The sequence below is a fragment of the Salvelinus fontinalis genome, chromosome 4 (genome assembly GCF_029448725.1).
Source record: "Salvelinus fontinalis isolate EN_2023a chromosome 4, ASM2944872v1, whole genome shotgun sequence".
Taxonomy (NCBI): domain Eukaryota; kingdom Metazoa; phylum Chordata; class Actinopteri; order Salmoniformes; family Salmonidae; genus Salvelinus; species Salvelinus fontinalis.
This window is the reverse complement of record NC_074668.1, coordinates 23433746-23453343: the sequence shown is the minus strand read 5'-3', so window position 1 is coordinate 23453343 and position 19598 is coordinate 23433746. Positions and strand designations below refer to the sequence as shown.

Genomic DNA, 19598 nt, shown 5'->3' with positions numbered 1-19598 from the left:
CTCTGTTTAACAGAATATCAAGGTTCAATAATTGCTCCAGTCTGTGACCTACAGCATAAACAGTACCAGTCAAAAGTTTGGACAAACCTACGCATTAAAGGGTTTTTCTTTATTTTTACATTGTAGAATAATAGTGAAGACATCAAAACTATTAAATAACACATATGGAATCATATAGTAACCAAAAAGTGTTAAACAAATCAAAATATATTTTAGATTCTTTAAAGTAGCCATCCTTTGCCTTGATGACAGCTTTGCACACTCTTGGCATTCTCTCAACCAACTTCATAAGGTAGTCACATGAAATGCTTATCCAACAGTCTTGAAGGAGTTCCCACATATGCTGAGCACTTGTTGGCTGCTTTTTTTTCACTCTGCAGTCCAAATCATCCAAAACACAACTGATTGGCTCAAAAGCATTAAGGAAAAAAATTCCACAAATATACTTTTAACAAGGCACACCTGTTAATTGAAATGCATTCCAGGTAACTACCTCATGAAGCTGGTTGAGAGAATGCCAAGAGTGTGCAAAGCTGTCCAGGCAAAAAGGGTTGCTACTTTGAAGAATATATTTTGATTTGTTTTACACTTTTTTGGTTACTACATGATTCCATGTGTGTTATTTCATAGTTTTGATGTCTTCACTATTATTCTACAATGTAGAAAATAGTCAAAATAAAGAAAAACCCTTGAATGAGTAGGGTTGTCCAAACTCTTGACTGGTGCGTACACAAACTTGACTGATACAGTGAGGGTGTGATACTAGCAGAAAAAGAGGGAGAGAAAAGAGGCAACCAACACAAAATGTGTTTTCCCCTCATATCATAAATTATTCAGATCTCACACACCGTGTCTCTTATCTTCTTTTTTCCAATAAACCACAAGAAACAGATTGCAGACACACACACACACAATTCAACCCAAACAGATGCACTCACATGAGACAGTCTAAGAGTTGGACACACAGAAGGCCAGGTTTAGAGGCTTTTCCTCTCAGCACTGTGGACAACCAGGAAATGGGAGCAAAGACCAGGAACTAAACATGATTATTCCCTATAATTGGGCTTTCAGAGCAATTTCAAGAAAAGCTGTTTAGCTTCCAGGAGGAATCTTCTTAAGGACTCATGCTTGTGGATATGCATATTTGTTCTACAGTACATCTTGTTGAAGTAAATACATGAAATAGTACTGTCTGCCAGAAGCAACATCCACAAACTAATTATTGTCTAACATGGCCCAGGCTGTTTGTGCAGAGGTGAGCTCATCTCATATAGCACATTACCATCGCTGTGTTCCCCCACACCCCACAAGCAGCTGAAACATTCCATAAACATGTGGCTTGCCAGCCAGCAGCACAGAGGGCCCTTTGAATAGGACCTGTAAAGGGAGCTAAGACCAGGGGACCAGGAGACAGACCACGAGGGAGGATTAGAGAGAAGAAGGAGGCCTGGAGGGAGGGCCAAAAGATCAAACATTTCTCATGCATTTTTACCATTATCTGTAAGAAAATATATGGATATGGAAAACAGCCTGGGGTAGACACAAATACTTTCAGATGTTCTATTCAATCTGACAGTATTTCTCATGTTTCAGAGTTAAGGGTTGAAATAGCGCCAAGTAGGCTACTGCCCAACCGTTAACTCCTATGCTGGTGTAACTTGAACTGGATAGGGCCTGCTTATTTGAGAGATATTAATGGTGTGTTTGTCCCTTCGCTCCATCTGACTGCAGTTGGCAGGTCCCTGGCCTGCTGCTATGATCCCCTGCCAGCTCTCCAGGCACACTCCATTCTGTACCATTTTACCAAGTCACCCACCCAAGAGGACAGGTGACACTAAACACAGAGCTCACTCAGGGTGCACAAGAGCTCTTTCCCTTTTCTGTGCTGGCCCCACTTCATCTAAATTGTTGGACACGTATCTTGTATGTAAACTCAATGGGAGGGAGAGGTTAAATAATTGTTGCTTCCTTAACCACTAAAAGCTCAGAATGTTGACATTCAGGTACAAAAAAGAAACCGTGTGAGCTTCATCAGGAGCTCTGAAATATTCATGATTGGATCGTAAACCTGGAGGGTGGGCCACCACCGCCTCTGTGATTTCTCCTGTGGTTGCAAATACAGCCCTAGACTGAGGCCAGACACGCAGACAGATAGGACCACTATCAGACCGCCTGAGTGACAGCTTTTCATTAGTGTCAAATGAGACATACAGACCTGTCTAATTGATATTAAGTGGAAGCTGCTCTTGGCCTGGCACAGGTTCACTCAAAGTGCAGACATTCTAACAAAGGAATCCCCAGTAGACCTTCCTATAACATACTCATGATTAGTTATAGTGATAATTAACTATAGCAAAGCAGACAAACCATAGAAGTGGCTTCCATTAAGCCACACAGCTAATCAGCAGCTCTATTCACAGCTAATCAGCAGCTCTATTCACAGCCAGGAGTGACAATTGGTCTAGATCTCCACATATGAGGAGACTGGTGCTCATTCTCTAATTCCTAGGCTATTCTAGGAAAAAGAGACCTTAGAGATTTGGACATTTTAGACTGGCTGTTTTCCGAAGATTACCAGCGGGATGTGTAGCAGGGTTTGTAGAGTCAGTGTGGCAAGGACAGAGGCCCATTTATGCCATTCAGTACTGTACCCAATACTAGCGCTGTCCCTCCTCCTCAGGCAGACCCAAAGTATGCCACAATGCCAGACAGTAAAACACTAGAGGTCTGCCGGGTAGTCAATGCCACCCCATGTTTGACTGGCTGTTTGCTCATGCAGTCACAGAAAAAAAACACATCGCTGAGTTGTTTTCTTTCTTAAAATGTAGCAATGACATATTGCAACTTTAACTAATTAAAATGAAGGCAGTGCCATCTGAAAGGAACATATGAACCCTCCTAAAGCTACAGTAAATATTCACCAGAACGCTTACGTAACTAGAGCACAGTGGCCCTTTATAACATTGTCATTATAAAATCGCTTTCGCAGATTACATGGAATTTATTGAATGCTGCAAGGAGTTTTATGATAAATCAAAAAATGACATTTCCCACACTCTCTAAAAGTCAGTTCCCACAACAGAGGACAGCAGTTTGTCATGCTCGCCTCAAAACTACTGCTTATCACAGCACTGATCCAGCAATGTATGCAATAATGTTCCTACGACATCAGAAAATAAATCCAGATCTCTGTTAATCCACAAAGCACGGTTTGCATGAAGTGATCCTGCAGCAGGACCGTTACCTCAGCAGCATGGCCTTTAACTAAGACAACCACTCCAGGGACAGGCTCAGCAATGTTTTTGCTGGACATTTAATCAGAAAGCTGCGGCAATCGCAACTTTCTCTGTATCTGACAGCCGCTTTCCCTATTTTCTACAGCTCAAGCTGCATTGGTAAATAGGTGTTATTGTGAAGAAACAATCAAATGTAAGACAATGTGGAAAACCACACATTACAGTGTTATTGCACTGTCGTAAAGCTAAGTATTTGACCACAAGTCTCATGAACTTGTGGACTTTGTCAGAAGAGCCACACACTGGCTTACTGTTCTCATGCTGATTATTTCCCAGACTATTTGCTTGTTCATTGCACGTTTGGTTTACAATCTTATGCTTTCCAGCCTATCACCTTTCATAACAGCCTATTCTCAACAATTGCTACCATATGCTCTTCTCATATGAATTATCATTGCTTTTATTAGTTAAGCCTAGCATGTCGGAAATGGAAGACAATGAATGACCCTGACTGATTTACTACAACCGACAGTCTGCTTTTATGACTTCAGTGAAACCATGTGATATTATGAAATATGTGGCATTGAGTCAGCCATTCACTTAGACATGTCTATACCTATTTGAGTCATCATAGACCTGAGCAACCAAAAATATCTCAATGACTGTTCGTTTAGAGACTAAGAACAACACAGGGAAGAAGACAGCACATCAAATCGTGACCTTTCCCTGTCAGTCTGTGGCTAAGGAAATCAGTTCTAAAGACTAACGAAGAGGAAATCATCATTTGGCTTTTTTCATCTCCACCAAAATAATATTTTCAAGACCAGATCAAAGCAGTTAAGCATAGGCTTAAGAGAGGGAGGGAGAACATATTTTTGTTTGTTTTTCCTCAGCTGTCTGGAACAAAGTGTATTATAAAACATACACCCTGTCATGTATTGATGCTTTAATAAATATTTTGCATTGAACTCACTCTCTTCTCTCTGTCCTTGCAGTACCTAGTACCACCCTATCCCACTTAAACATTGTTGCAGTGTCAATACGCTCTACATGAGTGACCCTCCTATTGTGTTCACACATCACAACAGGAAACACTGAAGACTGAAATGTTGATGGGAAGCCATGTGAAGATGAGCCCTCCATCCTCTTTTTAGTGAGAGTTATCAGCCCTTTCCCTCCCCACCCCAACAAAGACCCTCCCTAAACGTATCACGCTACACAAACCCTTTTAAGTGAATTACTCCTAGACAAGGACAACAATGTTGATGTGTGCTGACACAAAATCACACTCAATCAGGGCATCTCTAGAAGAGACACCACTCAATCGTAGAGAACAGAAGGGAGAAAGGGGGCAGGCATGCTTACAAAGTGAAAAGAAAACAGTCGTACAATCCACAAAGAATCACACAAGCACTAGGGTGCTTTGCAATGGTGGGCTGTGCTAATGGTTTCATATAATCATTGTAAACAAATTAGGCAGAGCTATAGTACACTATAGCATCATGTTGCAGGTGCACATATAAGCACATCGCTGCCTGAGGAGAGATCAAGGTTAGGGCAAGTACAGGCATCTCTAATAAACACATGAAATGGCAGTGGCTATTGAGCACAAAGGATGCATTAACAGTTCTTGTGCTTTTTTACATAAAATATAAATAAAAGACTTGAGTACAAACAGACAGTATAAGGACTATGACCTTGTAGACCTACCCAGATCTCCATGGAGACTGTTGTCATGCGAGGTCCTACTGGACGTAGTGGAGTCCCCATCACCGGGCCAGATCTGGCCTATTTTACGGACACCCACAATGGAGGCCTCGGACACCAACACTTCCTGCTTCAGATGTTTCTGAGACAGTAGGGAGGGCAGGCTGCTGCTGTCAAAGGACTGATGGGAAATCTGGGAAGGCGAATGACTTTTCTGCCTGTACATGTGATTGGTGGTAGGACTTGGGGACACGTGACTTGACTGGCCAGAGGAGAAGTCTTCCTCGCTGGACGTTAGGTTCTCATTGGAGCTGCAGTCTGGGGTGTAGCCACCCCCAACATCGTAAAAACTGCCAGGTGAGTAGGAGCGCCTTGGCCAGTTTTGGTGCGAGTCCTCCTCCACACTGTGGTCCCTGACGTGAATCCCCTCCCCCTCTGCCATCACCCCCCCGACATACACACTGGTGTAGGGTTGACAGTTTGCCGGCTGTCTCCCCCCATTGGAACGGATCACACTGTCCTTGAGGAAATGTGGGTTCACCTCTGTATCATCATACAGCCCATTGTAGCAACAGCCGCCCTCTGTGGACCTGCATCTGAGCACAGATTTGCGGATCTCCCCCATAGCAATGGACAGGTTCCCGGGCAGGGAGTGCATGGACCTGTTGCGCTCCATTTGCATGGCCTGACAGCCCAGGCTGCTGATCTTATCTGAGACCTCCCTATCATTGACCTTCACGAGGCCTCTCTCGTGGTGGTACTCCATGTTCACGTAGAAGGGTCTCTCTGTCCCTTCAACCCCCTTCCCATCTCCAGCTGTGTGAGAGTTGGCTATCTTGATGCGCTCGAAGGTGGACCTCAGTGCTGCTACTGAGCTCATGCCCACCCTGTCCCTGTCGAGATCGGTGTCTGGGGGACCCACAGTAGGCATATGGGGGGACAACTCACCCCTCTGTTCGGAGGGAGTCACCCCATCTACCTCTCCCTCTGGATACTGTTTATAGTTCCCTGTGTCTACTGCCTCTCTTGGCTGCTCCTCCACTGTAGGCTCCTCATCTATGTGGGATGTCTGGGAGTCTGAAACACTGGATTGGTCTCCAATATTCATTAGGGACATCCTCTTGATGCCCCATCTCTGCCCAGCATAAGCCTTCCTCTCCTTGGCCAGTAACGTCTGCAGGTAGATCATCTGAAAGCGCTCTTTGTTTTCCTCTAACTCCAGCTGCCTGATAGATGACTTGCATTTCTCCAGCTCCTGCTCAATATCACCCAATGATTTCAGCTCCATGCTTGGGGCGTCTGACTCAGGGAACTGGGCTTTCCAAGCCTCCACAAAACCTACTGGTTCAACCATAGTTTTTTTTTTGTTTTATCTAGTCCACTGAGAATAGAGTAATAGAGTAGAAACTAAGTTTCTACTAAACTATATGATACGTTTCCAATCAAAATAATTTCTAAAGCATGACTTATAATGGCCATTAAAAGCTATTTCCACACTCCACTGACTGAATACATTTTTTATAAGACTCATGCAAAAAAAATGTCTACTTAACATGCAACATTATATTATAGTCAGATCGAGTGTTTACGGGCACCAGTGAGAATGACATGAGGCCTGTTGTCAAAACGAGCCAGTTCAGATACCTGCAACAAAAGAATAACAAAGAATAAGTGTCCTTCCATATCTTCTGTAATGTCGGTCACAAACAATTATTCTTCATTCATCGTAAAAGCAGAAGCACTGTCCTATCCAGAAGTTCCATTCAATGATTTAGTGAAAGTCCAAGAACAATTAAACATTTCCAGTGTAAAAGCTGTTTTTAATGTTACCGGTAATTCGTTATCCTGCACCCGATTGAAAGTTAGTTTGAATGTTCTCTCGTTAACCTTACACCCACTAGACATTAGATACACTTCGTCGGATCGCACACTAGCTACGTTTACTGTGTTTTGGTCATTTTCTTTATTGAGTTGGTGCTGAAAAGAGAGGGAGGGACTTTGATGTGTCCAGTTTTAAAGACGCAGGAACGTCGAGAGCGCAAAAGATAATGCCAAGCTGAAATACAACTCTGGAAAATATGATTATATGGTCTATCTATATTATGTACGTAATAATGTAGACTAATCTTTTGCTATTTTGAAAGATTAAAAACAGAAATGTTGTATTACGGTAAATAGGCTACAAACCGCCTGAAATAATGATATTTGTCTCCATCTACTGGTACAAAAGACAAATCCAGACGGACAAGAACACGCATGCAACTCTGCGTGTGCACTTGGCAGAATCTTGCGCAGCATGTTCCACAGGCTGAACCCACTGCAGGCTGACCCTCTTGAACAAGCCGAAATACTTCCTGTTAGCAACCAGCTCGAGGACGCTTGTGTCTGGTTTCCAAGACGGATTGCCTTGTGACTGTACACGTTGTCTTAGCGGTTTAAAACGAGTTTTTCTCAAAAGAAACAAGGGGACAAGCCAGCTGGCCACTTTGTGCATACGAACGGGCTTGTCAGCGTGTAGCTAGCTATGCTTCAAGCTATCCACCTCGGAAAGTAACGGTAGCTAGGCTAGTAAATAGCAAGCTAATGCTAAGGTTGATTCTGACTTTTTTGCTAGCTAATCGTCTTCACTAGCTTGCAGCTAAAGTTCTTTACCTCGCAATAACATTAGCTGACCAGTTGATTTCAAGATGAGCGAGCAACTTAAATTTATTGTTGAGCACCTGAATAAAGACCCCTTCAAGAAAAACTTTAACCTGATCACCTTTGACTCACTGGAGCCAATGCAACTTCTGCAAATTCTCAACGATGTTCTGGCCGAAATAGACCCTAAGGTGAGACAAATGATGTTTTGCAATGTACACAACAACCCCATACTTGATCACGAGTTGTCCAGTGGTGTATATAGTTGTCCCAGTTGATATTATGCCTAAAATGGTATTATCTTGATGATGACACCTGTCCCATTTGGTGCCCGACTACTATTGTGTTTACCAGTCACCCAAAGTGTGTGTAAAATGTGTGAATTACTTGTAAATCATATTTTATTTATTTCAGCAAACTATTGATATCCGTGAAGAAATGCCTGACCAGACAGCAAAGAGAATGTTCACTCTGCTGGGGATGTTGAAATACAAACCACCTGGGAATACGTCTGAGCCGTAAGTATTCTTCTGATCAAATCAAACTTTATTTGTCTACAACAAGTGTAGACTTTACCGTGAAATGCTTACTTACAAGCCCTTAACCAACAGTGCAGTTCAAGAAGAAGAAAATATTTACCAAGTAGGCTAAAATAAAAAGTAACACAATAACAATAATGAGGCTATGTACAGGGGGCACCAGTACCGAGTCAGTGTGCAGGGGTACAGGCTAGTTGAGGTAATCTGTACATGTAGGTGGGGGTGGAGGGACTATGCATAGGTAACAAACAAACAGCAAGTAGCAGCAGTGTACAAGGGGGGGGGGGGGGATTTTTATGAATTGTTCAGCAGTCTAATGGCTTGGGGGTAGAAGCTGTTGAGGAGCCTTCTGGTCCTAGACTTGGCACTCCGGTACCGCTTGCTGTGTGGTAGCAGAGAAGTCTATAACTTGGGTGACGGAGTCTCTGACAATTTTATGGGCTTTCCTCTGACACCGCCTATTATATAGGTCCTGGATGGCAAGAAGCTTGGCACCAGTGATGTACTGCGCCGTTCGCACTACCCTCTGTCGCACCTTACGGTCAGATGCAGAGCAGTTGCCATACCAGGAGGTGATGCAACCGGTCAGGATGCTCTCGATGGTGCAGCTGTAGAACCTTTTGAGGATCTGGGGACCCATGCCAAATCTTGAAACTTGAAACTCTCGACCCGCTCCACTACAGCCCCGTCGATGTTATTGGGGGCCTGTTCGGCCCGCCTTGTCCTGTAGTGCACGATCAGCTCCTTTGCCTTGCTCGTATTGAGGGAGAGGTTGTCCTTGCATCACACTGCCAGTTCTCTGACCTCCTCCCTATAGGCCGTCTCATTGTTGTCAGTGATCAGGCCTACCACTATTGTGTTGTCAGCAAACTTAATGATAGTGTTGGAGTCGAGTTTGGCCACGCAATCATGGGTGAACAGGGAATACAGGAGGGGACTAAGTACACACCCCTGAGGGGCCCCAGTGTTAAGGATCAGCTTGGCAGATGTGTTGTTGCCTACTCTTACCACCTGGGGTCGGCCACTCAGGCAGATTTCAGCATTAGAACACAGAGTGTTTACTGTCCTATCTTTTTTAATACAGGAGCAGTTTCAGACAGGGCCTGGTGACTGGCAGTAAGCCTGTGATACACCCTATCCTTCACTGGCTGCTGCAGAGGATCACAGAGCTGAAGAAGAGAGCTTACTTGGCTCGCTTCCTGGTTAAGCTGGAGGTGCCTGCTGAGTTCCTGCAGGATGATGTCATCACTGACACCTATCACCAGGTTTGTTTAACATTGGGCAAATTCGTTGGCCCGCCATGCAAAACAATTTGCCCACTGACTTCAAGGTGCAAGCATAATGCTGCATTCATAACCAAGTGGGAAGGTGATGCATTCACGTGTTTTGAACTCATTCAGAAACACGTATTGGCTCATGGCCAACAAGCTGCATCAACCATAAACTAAAAGTACTGCTATAATGCTTGCAAACAAATTATGGTGTTTTAAAAAACCATTTGAATTAATTGCTTTTTATAAATAATGTTTTGCTGTTTCATTTAACTGTTGAAAATGCTGTTCTACCTTAGTAGGTGATGTCAGAGGTCAGCATGTGTGAGAAGTCAGAGCTCAGGGGTGATAGATGAGTTTCCCACTAGTAATTATCAGTTGGAGGGATGTTCAAGTAGATCTTTCCTAGTCATACGTGGTAAATGCCACCTTCCCACTAGGTTATGAATGCAGCATAACATTTAACATGGGATCATGGCTCCTCTTCTTGCTAGACTAAAGAGATCACACAATGATGCCATGATTAAAACCATTATTTTATTATTTAAAGGTCACTGTGGTTCTGACAGATGCTATGTGATGCATAACTGAGAAATATGATTCATAGTTTCATAGTGTTTGATCTGTTGTTTTTGTAGTATGAAGAATTAGTGGAAGGATTCAAGACCTACCACAAGGAGTGTGAGCAACTAAAAAGCTCTGGCTTTTCCACTGCAGAGATCAGAAAGGTAAAAACGGGAACAACATTTTATGTTTTCCACTCATCACTTAGTATCATATGGAATTCTCTTAAGTTAAGCCACAGATGGGGATATGTGCACAGACACAGTGCTAAAACACAATCTTTTCCCTAACCTCAGGACATTGGTGCTATGGAGGAGGAGAAGGACCAGCTGATCAAGCGAGTGGAGAGGCTGAAGAAGAGGGTAAGGCAGGCAGGCATTCTGTTTGAGGAAGCCCACCCTGTCATAATGCCTGGAACTCACAGGGACTCAGAGTAATGAAAACATGACCTCTCATACACGCCAAGAGATTCCTCGTGGTAATGAGACTAGACAGGCATCTGACAGGCTCAATGCTTCACCCTTTTACAGGGCAGATGAGTAATGGAGCGATCATTTAGTGGGTCATACTTTTAAGCCATGCCAGAAGGGGGAACTGAGTCAGTTGCAGTGGCTCCTGGCAGTCGTGTGAGGTGAAACTCAGATGCCGGCACAGTATCACAGTTTATTATGTGTCCAACAGGTGGAGTCAGTTTCCAACCACCAGCGGATGCTGGAACTGGCCAGACAACTACGGGTGGAAAAGGAGAGAGAAGAGTCTCTGGCTCAGCAGAAGCAAGAGCAGAAGAACCAAGTAATGAATTGACTTTTCTTAGTCTAGTTTACATCCTGTTTTGTCTACCTTTCCAAATTTACAGGCTTTGTTATCCATATGATCAACTTTACTGCATACAGAGTACAAATAAGTGATACAGACTTTAGGGGAAAGGTCTACATGTTATCACAGATTGGTGTCAATTAGATATTCCAAATTCACCTACAAGTAGATTTATAAGCATGATGTTGGTTAAAACTTGATGTTTTTTTTTTTTAGATGCTGATAAGTATGTGTTGTCATTTGGATATGTTCAGCTTTTCCAGGCAGAACAGAGACTGCAGAGATCTCAGCAGCAGCTGAAGGACCTGCGACAGGCAGCAGCAGATGCCAAGCCAGAGAGTGAGTAGGCATGTTCTGCATCACCCTCAATGCCACAGCTGGTTGAAAGGTCAGGGACACATCAGGTCAGGCTGAATCTCTGTTAATTGATTCACATGTATTAAGGCCCTGTAATCATGCTGATCTTTGATGTGGTCCATTAGAGCTCACCATATGTGGACTTGCCTCTTTTTTTGTTGTTGTTGTCCTGATCTACTAGTAGCCTTTTTACAATCACACGGGAGATTTACACATTTACAGTTTAAAAAATGACGAAAACAAAGAAAGACAGACATGAGACCTTGGTGTGTGGCACACCAACAAAGAATTTGACAATCCAATGATTTCTTAATGTGACTATTTTGTAATGGTTTTCGGTTTCATATAGGCCTACTGTGCATCAGAGCTCAACAGCACATTTAAGAGCACAGTCTATGTTGAGGTTACATGCCCTTGAGATTAGAGGTCGACCGATTATGATTTTTCAATACCAATACCGATTATTGGAGGACCAAAAAAAAAAGCCGATACCGATTAATCGGCGGATTTAAAAAACAATATGTATTTGTTATAAGGACAATTACAACAATACTGAATGAACACTTATTTTAACTTAATATAATACATCAATAAAATCAATTTATCCTCAAATTGTCACGATCGTGTACTGGAGAGACGGACCAAGATGCAGCGGAATAATGATACATCTTCTCTTTTTATTTAAAGAAGATGAACGAACACGACACACTTTAACAAACTATACAAAACAACAAACGACCGTGAAGCTAAATAACGTTGTGCACATACACATACAGGCTACAAACGTTCTACATAGACAATTACCCACATCACATGAAAGCCTATGGCTACCCTAAATATGGCTCCCAATCAGAGACAACAGAAATCAGCTGTCTCTAATTGGGAACTCATTCAGGCAACCATAGACTCTCCTAAACAACTAAACCAACATAGACAACGCTAGACACATGCACTACACACAAACCCATACAATACACCCAACACCCCCTTTACCATATAATCACCCAAAACCGACAAAACACAAACATTCCCCATGTCACACCCTGACCTAACTAAAATAATAAAGAAAACAAAGAATACTAAGGCCAGGGCGTGACATAACCCCCCCCTTAAGGTGCGAACTCCGGGCGCATCATTACACAGTCTAGGGGAGGGTCTGGGTGGGCTTCCATCCACGGTGGCGGCTCCGGCTCTGGTTGTGGTCCCCACGTCACCATAGTCCCTAACCGCCTCCTTAGCTTCCTCCAAATGACCCCCCTCCACATTAACCCCATAGCATTAAGGGGCAGTTCCGGACTAAGGGGCAGCTCCGGACTAAGGGGCAGTACCAGGGTAAGGGGCAGTACCAGGGTAAGGGGCAGTACCAGGGTCAGGGGCAGTACCAGGGTAAGGGGCAGTACCAGGGTAAGGGGCAGTACCAGGGTAAGGGGCAGCACCAGGATAAGGGGCAGCACCAGGATAAGGGGCAGCTCCGGACTGAGGAATGGCAGCTCCGGACTGAGGAATGGCAGCTCCGGACTGAGGGACTGCAGCTCCGGACTGAGGGACGGCCCATGGCTGGCTGACAGATCTGGCTGCTCATGGCTAACTGACGGATCTGGCTGCTCATGGCTGGCTGACGGATCTGGCTGCTCATGGCTGGCTGACGGATCTGGCTGCTCATGGCTAGCTGACGGATCTGGCTGCTCATGGCTAGCTGACGGATCTGGCTGCTCAAGGCTAGCTGACGGATCTGGCTGCTCATGGCTAGCTGACGGATCTGGCTGCTCATGGCTGGCTGACGGATCTGGCTGCTCATGGCTGGCTGACTGATCTGGCAGATCCTGTCTGATTGGCGGCTCTGGCAGATCCTGTCTGGTTGGCGGCTCTGGCAGATCCTGTCTGGTTGGCGGCTCTGGCAGATCCTGTCTGGTTGGCGGCTCTGGCAGATCCTGTCTGGTTGGCGGCTCTGGCGGATCCTGTCTGGTTGGCGGCTCTAGCGGCTCCTGTCTGGCTGGCGGCTCTAGCGGCTCCTGTCTGGCGGACGGCTCAGTAGGCTCATGGCAGACGGGCGGCTTTGCAGGCTCATGGCAGACGGGCGGCTTTGCAGGCTCATGGCAGACGGATGGCTCAGATGGCGCTGGGGAGACGGATGGCTCAGATGGCGCTGGGGAGACGGATGGCTCAGATGGCGCTGGGGAGACGGATGGCTCAGATGGCGCTTGGCAGACGGGCAGTTCAGGCATCGCTGTGCAGACGGCAGACTCCTGCCGGCTGAGGCGCACTGTAGGCCTGGTGCGTGGTGCCGGGACTGGTGGCACCGGGCTGGGGACACGCATCTCAGGGCTAGTGCGGGGAGAAGGAACAGGGCATACTGGACCCTGGAGACGCACATTAGGCCTAGTGCGTGGTGCCGGCACTGGTGGTATCGGGCTGGAAACACGCTACTCAGGGCTAGTGCGGGGAGAAGGAACAGGGCATACTGGACCCTGGAGACGCACATTAGGCCTAGTGCGTGGTGCCGGAACTGGTGGTACCGGGCTGGGACACGCATCTCAAGGCTAGTGCGGGGAGCAACAACAGGGCACACTGGACTCTCAAGGCGTACTATAGGCCTTGTGCGTGGTATAGGCACTGGTGGTAATGTGCTGGAGACACGCACCACAGGGCTAGTACGTGGAGGAACAGTAACAGGACGCACAGGACTCTGGAGACACACAGGAGGCTTTGTGCGTGCTGTAGGCACTGTCTTAACCAGACGGCTAGCACGCACCTCAGGACGAGTATGGAGAGCTGTTCCCGGTGACATTAACTCACCAACACGCTCATTCGGACGGATGCCGTGCCTCATGCACCAAACCAGTACATCCCTCATAACTCTCTCCTCCAATTTCTCCATTAATTCCTTTACTGTCTCTGCGTCGCTCACTTCCAAATCCGCCCTCACCAGCTCCTTACGGTAAGCAGGAGGAGTTGGCTCACGTCTCCCGACTGACCCAACTAAACTACCCGAGAGCCCTCCCCCAAGAAATTTTTGGGTTTGACTTACGGGGTTCCAGCCTTGTTTCCGTGCTGCCTCCTCATATCGCCGCCTCTCTGCTTTCGCTGCCTCCAGCTCAGCTTTGGGACGGCGATATTCTCCCGGCTGTGCCCATGGATCTTCTCCGTCCAATATTTCCTCCCAACTCCAATAATCCTGTGTAGCAGGCCACTGCTCCAATTCACGCTGTTTGATCCTTTGGTGGGTAATTCTGTCACGATCGTGTACTGGAGAGACGGACCAAGATGCAGCGGAATAATGATACATCTTCTCTTTTTATTTAAAGAAGATGAACGAACACGACACACTTTAACAAACTATACAAAACAACAAACGACCGTGAAGCTAAATAACGTTGTGCACATACACATACAGGCTACAAACGTTCTACATAGACAATTACCCACATCACATGAAAGCCTATGGCTACCCTAAATATGGCTCCCAATCAGAGACAACAGAAATCAGCTGTCTCTAATTGGGAACTCATTCAGGCAACCATAGACTCTCCTAAACAACTAAACCAACATAGACAACGCTAGACACATGCACTACACACAAACCCATACTATACACCCAACACCCCCTTTACCATATAATCACCCAAAACCGACAAAACACAAACATTCCCCATGTCACACCCTGACCTAACTAAAATAATAAAGAAAACAAAGAATACTAAGGCCAGGGCGTGACACAAATAAATAATGAAACATGTTCAATTTGGTTTAAATAATGTAAAAACAAAGTGTTGGAAAAGAAAGTAAAGGTGCAATATGTGCCATGTAAGAAAGCTAACATTTAAGTTCCTTGCTCAGAACATGAGAACATATGAAAGCTGGTGGTTCCTTTTAACATGAGTCTTCAATATTCCCAGGTAAGAAGTTTTAGGTTGTAGTTGTTATAAGAATTATAGGACTATTTCTCTCTATACGATTTGTATTTCATATACCTTTGACTATTGGATGTTCTTATAGGCACTTTAGTATTGCCAGTGTAACAGTGTAGCCCTACCTGGGCTCAAACCAGGAACACATCGACAACAGCCACCCTCGAAGCAGCGTTACCCATGCAGAGCAAGGGGAACTACCACTCCAAGTCACAGAGCGAGTGACGTTTGAAACGCTATTAGCGCGCACCCCGTTAACTAGCTAGCCATTTCACATCGGTTACACCAGCCTAATCTCGGGTGTTGATAGGCTTGAAGTCATAAACAGCTCAATGCTTGAAGCACAGCGAAAAGCTGCTGGCAAAACGCACAAAAGTGCTGTTTGAATGAATGCTTACGAGCCTGCTGGTGCCTACCACCGCTCAGTCAGATTGCTCTATCAAATCATAGACTTAATTATAACATAGTAACACACAGAAATACGAGCCTTAGGTCATTAATATGGTCGAATCCGGAAACTATCATCTCAAAAACAAGACGTTTATTCTTTCAGTGAAATACAGAACCGTTCCGTATTTTATCTAACGGGTGGCATCCCTAAGTCTAAATATTCCTGTTACATTGCACAACCTTCAATGTTATGTCATAATTACGTAAAATTCTGGCAAATTAGATGGCCCAAACTGTTGCATATACACTGACTCTGCGTGCAATGAACGCAAGAGAAGTGACACAATTTCACCTGGTTAATATTGCCTGCTAAACTGGATTTCTTTTTGCTAAATATGCAGGTTTAAAAAATATATACTTTTGTGTATTGATTTTAAGAAATGCATTGATGTTTATGGTTAGGTACAGTCGTGCAATGATTGTGCTTTTTTCGCAAATGAGCTTTTGTTAAATCATCCCCCGTTTGGCGAAGTTCGCTGTCTTTGTTAGGAAGAAATAGTTTTCACAGTTCGCAATGAGTCATGTTAGCAGGCAATAATAACTAAATATGCAGGTTTAAAAATATATACTTGTGTATTGATTTTAAGAAAGGCATTGATGTTTATGGTTAGGTATACGTTGGAGCAACGACAGTCCTTTTTCGCGAATACGCACCGCATCGATTATATGCAACGCAGGACACGCCAGATAAACTAGTAATATCATCAACCATGTGTAGTTAACTAGTGATTATGATTGATTGATTGTTTTTTATAAGATAAGTTTAATGCTAGCAACTTACCTTCTTACTGCATTCGCATAACAGGCAGTCTCCTCGTGGAGTGCAATGTAATCAGGTGGTTAGAGCGTTGGACTAGTTAACTGTAAGGTTGCAAGATTGAATCCCCGAGCTGACAAGGTAAAAATGTGTCATTCTGCCCCTGAACAAGGCAGTTAACCCACCTTTCCTAGGCCGTCATTGAAAATAAGAATGTGTTCTTAACTTACTTGCCTAGTTAAATAAAGGATAAATAAAGGTGTAAAAAAAAAAACGGTGTCCAAAAATACCGATTTCCGATTGTTATGAAAACTTGAAATCAGCCCTAATTAATCGGCCATTCCGATTAATCGGTCGACCTCTACTTGAGATAGTTAATTTAGACAGTGTTATGCATACACTCTTGATCTTGTCTAATTTAAATGATTATGATGAACGGGTGTCTCAAGTTTAAGATGTGCATATCACCCTCCTTTACTTCAATGAGCAGGTGTGCCTCATTGTGTTTCAAAGAATGAGGTATCCTGATCAAAGGTGTAAGAACGAGCTGTCTTTGTCACTATCTCAGGCTTAATGAAGAGGCTTGAAGAGGAGATCAAGTTCAACTCCTACATGGTGTCTGACAAACTGCCCAAGGAGCTGGAGAGTAAGAGACGGATGGTGCAGTACCTGCAGAAGGTGGTGTCTGAGCCAGCCATGGGCCAAGCTGAGCTTGGGGAACTAGAGGACAAGGTGAGATATCTCTACCTACCTGGGCAATTAAGCTATGGAGCTTTGCAAGTTTAGTAAATTTGGTTCACACATATTACAACAAGAATGACTGACAATAGCCAAAAAGTTTGTTTCTGACAAATTGAAAGTTTAAGTCTGACTGTTCCCCACTTTGTCCAGATTCGAGAAAACAACATTGAAATAAACTTGCTGATTGAGAAAAGAATGATGCGAAACGACCCCATGGATGATAAACTGTCTCTTTTCAGGCAACAGGTGATTAAAAAAAATCTTATTTTCTATTATCACATTCTTCAGAGATACAGTAGCCTTATTATTATGTGACATAACACCAGCAATTACCTAGGATGAATGTTGTGTAAATTTCAGAATGCCATTCTCTGTCATTGATACTAAACTCAGCAAAAAAGAAACGTCCCTTTTTCAGGACCCTGTCTTTCAAAGATAATTCATAAAAATCTAAATAACTTTACAGATCTTCATTGTAAAAGGTTTAAACACCGTCTCCCATGCTTGTTCAATGAACCATAAACAATTAATGAACATGCATGCACCTGTACAACGGTCATTAAGACACTAACAGCTTACAGACGGTAGGCAATTAAGGTCACAGTTATGAAAACTTAGGACACTAAGAGGCCTTTCTACCGACTCTGAAAAACACCAAAAGAAAGATGCCCAGGGTCCCTGCTCATCTGCGTGAACGTGCCTTAGGCATGCTGCAAGGAGGCATGAGGACTGCAGATGTGGCCAGGGCAAAAAATTGCAATGTCCGTACTGTGAGACGTTTAAGACAGCGACAGGGAGACAGGATGGACAGCTGATCGTCCTAGCAGTGGGAGACCACGTGTAACACCTGCACAGGATTGGTACATCCGAACATCACACCTGTGGGACAGGTACAGGATGGCAACAACAACTGCCCAAGTTACACCAGGAATGCACAATCCTTCCATCAGTGCTTAGATTAATAGGCTGAGAGAGGCTGGACTGGGGGCTTGTAGGCCTGTTGTAGGGCAGGTCCTCAACAGACATCACCGGCAACAACGTTGCCTATGGGAACAAACCCACCGTCGCTGGACCAGACAGTACTGGCAAAAAGTGCTCTTCACTGACGAGTCGTGGTTTTGTCTCACCAGAGGTGATGGTCAGATTCGCGTTTATCGTCGAAGGAATGAGCGTTACACCATGGCCTGTACTCTGGAGCGGGATCGATTTGGAGGTGGAGGATCCGTCATGGTCTGGGGCGGTGTGTCACAGCACCATCGTACTGAGCTTGTTGTCATTGCAGGCAATCTCAATGCTGAGCGTTACAGGGAAGACATCCTCCTCCCTCATCCTGAGATGACTCTCCAGCATGACAATGCCACCAGCCATACTGCTCGTTCTGTGCATGATTTCCTGCAAGACAGGAATGTCAGTGTTCTGCCATGGCCAGCGAAGAGCCCGGATCTCAATCCCATTGAGCACGTCCGGGACCTGTTGGATCGGAGGATGAGGGCTAGGGCCATTCCCCCCAGAAATGTCCAGGAAGTTGCAGGTGCCTTGGTGAAAGAGTGGGGTAACATCTCACAGCAAGAACTGGCAAATCTGGTGCAGCCCATGAGGAGGAGATGCACTGCAGTACTTAATGCAGCTGGTACTGACTGTTACACCAGTTCCTGACAGTTACTTTTGATTTTGACCTCCCCCTTTGTTCAGGGAAACATTATTCCATTTCTGTTAGTCACATGTCTGTGGAACTTGTTCAGTTTATGTCTCAGTTGTTGAATCTTGTTATGTTCATACAAATATTTACACATGTTAAGTTTGCTGAAAATAAACGCAGTTGACAGTGAGAGGACGTTTCTTTTTCTGCTGAGTTTAAATCAGACATGTCTTTGTCAGCTATATGCATTTGTATGAGCTGGCTGTTTGTGTATGGTTAAGAGTTTGCTGGCTCTTTGAACTTTTGTGGATGATTGATGTTGTCTGATGAAGTGAGGCAATTTTATTAAAATATTTATTCATGTTACCATATTGATATTTTAATACTTTGTTTTGTTGTTGTCTCTTTTGCTATAGTGAGGCAGATCTAGGATGAACTGCTCTGGTTTGGTCACTGTTGTGATAGCCTTATCTCCTAAACTATTCAATACCTGTGAAATGTGTGCAGGTTCTGCTTGGTTATTTTGTGTGAATTAGATTAAATGGATATATATACAGTACCAGTCAAAAGTTTGGACACCTATTCATTCCAGGGTTTTTCTTAATTTTTTTACTATTTTCTACATTGTAGAATAATAGTGAAGACATCAAAACAATGAAATAACACATGGAATTCATGTAGTAACCCAAAAATTGTTTAACAAATCAAAATAGATTTGAGATTCTACGAAGTAGGGCCTACTGAGTGGTGCAGTGGTTTAAGGCACTGCATCGCAGTGCTAGCTGTGCCACTAGAGATCCGGGTTTGAGTCCAGGCTCTGTCGCAATTGGCCGCAACCGGGAGACCCATGGGGCGGCGCACAATTGGCCCAGCGTCGTCCGTGTTAGAGGAGGGTTTGGCCGGCAGGGATGTTCTTGTCCCATTGCGCTCTAGCGACTCCTGTGGCGGACCAGGTGCAATGCACGCTGTTTCC

The 19598-nt window shown here is 44.5% G+C and overlaps 2 protein-coding genes across 4 annotated transcripts in view; one reads left to right on the top strand and one right to left on the bottom strand.

The window, feature by feature from the left end:
* Window positions 1-6961, bottom strand: part of LOC129853394 (breakpoint cluster region protein-like) — a 37097-nt gene extending 30136 nt beyond the window's left edge. Inside the window, exons 1-2 of one of the 3 annotated variants that reach the window (XM_055919390.1) lie at window positions 6774-6961; window positions 4947-6587 (exon numbers count right to left, since the gene is read on the bottom strand). In XM_055919390.1, coding sequence (XP_055775365.1) covers window positions 4947-6297 — 1351 coding nt within the window. In that variant the 5' untranslated portion in view covers window positions 6298-6587; window positions 6774-6961. The remainder of the gene's footprint in view (window positions 1-4946; window positions 6588-6773) is intronic. The other 2 variants (XM_055919388.1, XM_055919389.1) reach the window with 2 other exon arrangements.
* A 237-nt stretch (window positions 6962-7198) lies between these two features.
* Window positions 7199-19598, top strand: part of ift81 (intraflagellar transport 81 homolog) — a 32855-nt gene continuing 20455 nt past the window's right edge. The window contains exons 1-9 of the mRNA XM_055919392.1: window positions 7199-7774; window positions 7998-8101; window positions 9207-9387; window positions 10032-10121; window positions 10254-10319; window positions 10639-10749; window positions 11028-11112; window positions 16814-16977; window positions 17137-17232. Of these exons, the coding sequence (XP_055775367.1) occupies window positions 7631-7774; window positions 7998-8101; window positions 9207-9387; window positions 10032-10121; window positions 10254-10319; window positions 10639-10749; window positions 11028-11112; window positions 16814-16977; window positions 17137-17232 (1041 nt within the window). The 5' untranslated portion in view covers window positions 7199-7630. The remainder of the gene's footprint in view (window positions 7775-7997; window positions 8102-9206; window positions 9388-10031; window positions 10122-10253; window positions 10320-10638; window positions 10750-11027; window positions 11113-16813; window positions 16978-17136; window positions 17233-19598) is intronic.